We start from the raw sequence: 1,748 nt of genomic DNA on the forward strand, positions 1-1,748 counted from the left end.
TAGTATTAGTATTAGTATTAGTATTAGTATTAGTATTAGTATTAGTATTAGTATTAGTATTAGTATTAGTATTAGTATTAGTATTAGTATTAGTATTAACAGGAGCGTAGCTAACCCCATTTTTCCTGGAGGCAAAGCCATGTGCATGGTGTGTTCTGGGAAGCTGGCCGCCATTGACCATGTATTGTATATACTTTTTTCCTGTGGGGGTGGCAATTGTCCCTCTCCCTCCCTCCCCCTTCCGCTAGCTACGGCAATGATGAGCAAAACTAGGTAAACTCAAACTGAGATTATCTACTCTAGCTGGTGTTACTATAACATTGTTACTACTCCCATTAGAATCGCAACTAGATCTACATATCTATTTTTATCTCTCCCTGTGTGAAATTATGTATTTATGTACTCCCGGTATAATCCATATATAGAGATGTAAGATGGAGAGCACGATATGGCACCGAATGTGTTATTAGCTATAGCTGGATACGATGTTTATGCATGCAGTGTGTATATATATATCCCCCATATAACTAAAGTCATTGCACTGCTGTCGCGGACGGTGGCGCCACCTACGATAGTCGTGTAGAAAGTGCAGACGAGGCCTATGGAGAGTACAGACGCCCACACGCCCAGTCCGGTCACTGCGAATAAAGAGAAGCATGTGTTACCCGCGTGCGGTGTTTAAACTGCATCCGATAGCCGCCGTATCCGCGAAAAAGAGAAAAAGAAAAAGAAAGAGAGAGAGAGAGAGAGAGAGAGAGAGAGAGAATGTGTAAGAGAGAAAGAGATAGAGAGAGAGAGAGAGAGAGAGAGAGAGAGAGAGAGAGAGAGAGAGAGAGCGAGAGCGAGAGAGCGAGAAAGATTGATCGAGTGTGCGTGAGAGAGAGAAGATGAAGCGCATACTCAATTATTGTCAAGACACGACCGGGGTTGGTATACTTTTTCGGCGTACGCAGTATTTTCAGCGCGTTCTGGGAAATCTCTCGTATACACAGCAGTATACCGGCTGACCGTGGCACGACCGAGTGTGTTTTTTCTCCCCCACCACACCCCCTCGCCCCCGCGCGGGTGAGTGCACACCGACAATAGCTCATCCGCTTTACCAGGAGTTTAGCACCAGTTTCCTTTAAGGATGAGATCCGCTTGCACGATGGCACCGAATGTGTTATTAGCTATAGCTGTATACGATGTTTAAGCATGCGTGTATATAATGAATCTCTTTCTTACCGGAGTTCAGTGCCAATGCCGGCGCATAGAGCACAATAGCCATGTAAAGCACCTGCAATTGAAATCAAGGCTGGAAATCATGAACGCATACGCAATACATGACGCAGCATATACGCAAATATATCACATGACAATTAAGTAATGTGTGAAAAAACAACAACACAATACGTGACGCAGTACGCGCATTACATGACGCATGCAGCACGAAATGTACGACACGCTATGTTATATTATATAGTAAGCAATGTGTGACGCACTATGTTATATCATATAGTAAGCAATGTGTGACGCACTATGTTATATCATATAGTAAGCAATGTGTGACGCGCTATGTTATATCATATAGTAAGCAGTGTGTGACGCACTATGTTATATCATATAGTAAGCAATGTGTGACGCGCTATGTTATATCATATTAGTAAGCAATGTGTGACGCACTATGTTATATCATATAGTAAGCAGTGTGTGACGCACTATGTTATATCATGTAGTAAGCAGTGTGTGACGCACTATGTTATATCATG

General features: G+C 42.7%; 1 protein-coding gene across 1 annotated transcript in view; it reads right to left on the minus strand.

The window, feature by feature from the left end:
- Positions 1-1,748, minus strand: part of LOC106815963 (sodium-coupled monocarboxylate transporter 1-like) — a 42,975-nt gene that overhangs the window by 24,262 nt on the left and 16,965 nt on the right. Inside the window, exons 4-5 of the mRNA XM_014820499.1 lie at positions 1,225-1,276; positions 566-638 (exon numbers count right to left, since the gene is read on the minus strand). Of these exons, the coding sequence (XP_014675985.1) occupies positions 566-638; positions 1,225-1,276 (125 nt within the window). The remainder of the gene's footprint in view (positions 1-565; positions 639-1,224; positions 1,277-1,748) is intronic.

The sequence above is a fragment of the Priapulus caudatus genome, unplaced genomic scaffold (assembly GCF_000485595.1).
Source record: "Priapulus caudatus unplaced genomic scaffold, Priapulus_caudatus-5.0.1 Scaffold1249, whole genome shotgun sequence".
NCBI lineage: Eukaryota > Metazoa > Priapulida > Priapulimorpha > Priapulimorphida > Priapulidae > Priapulus > Priapulus caudatus.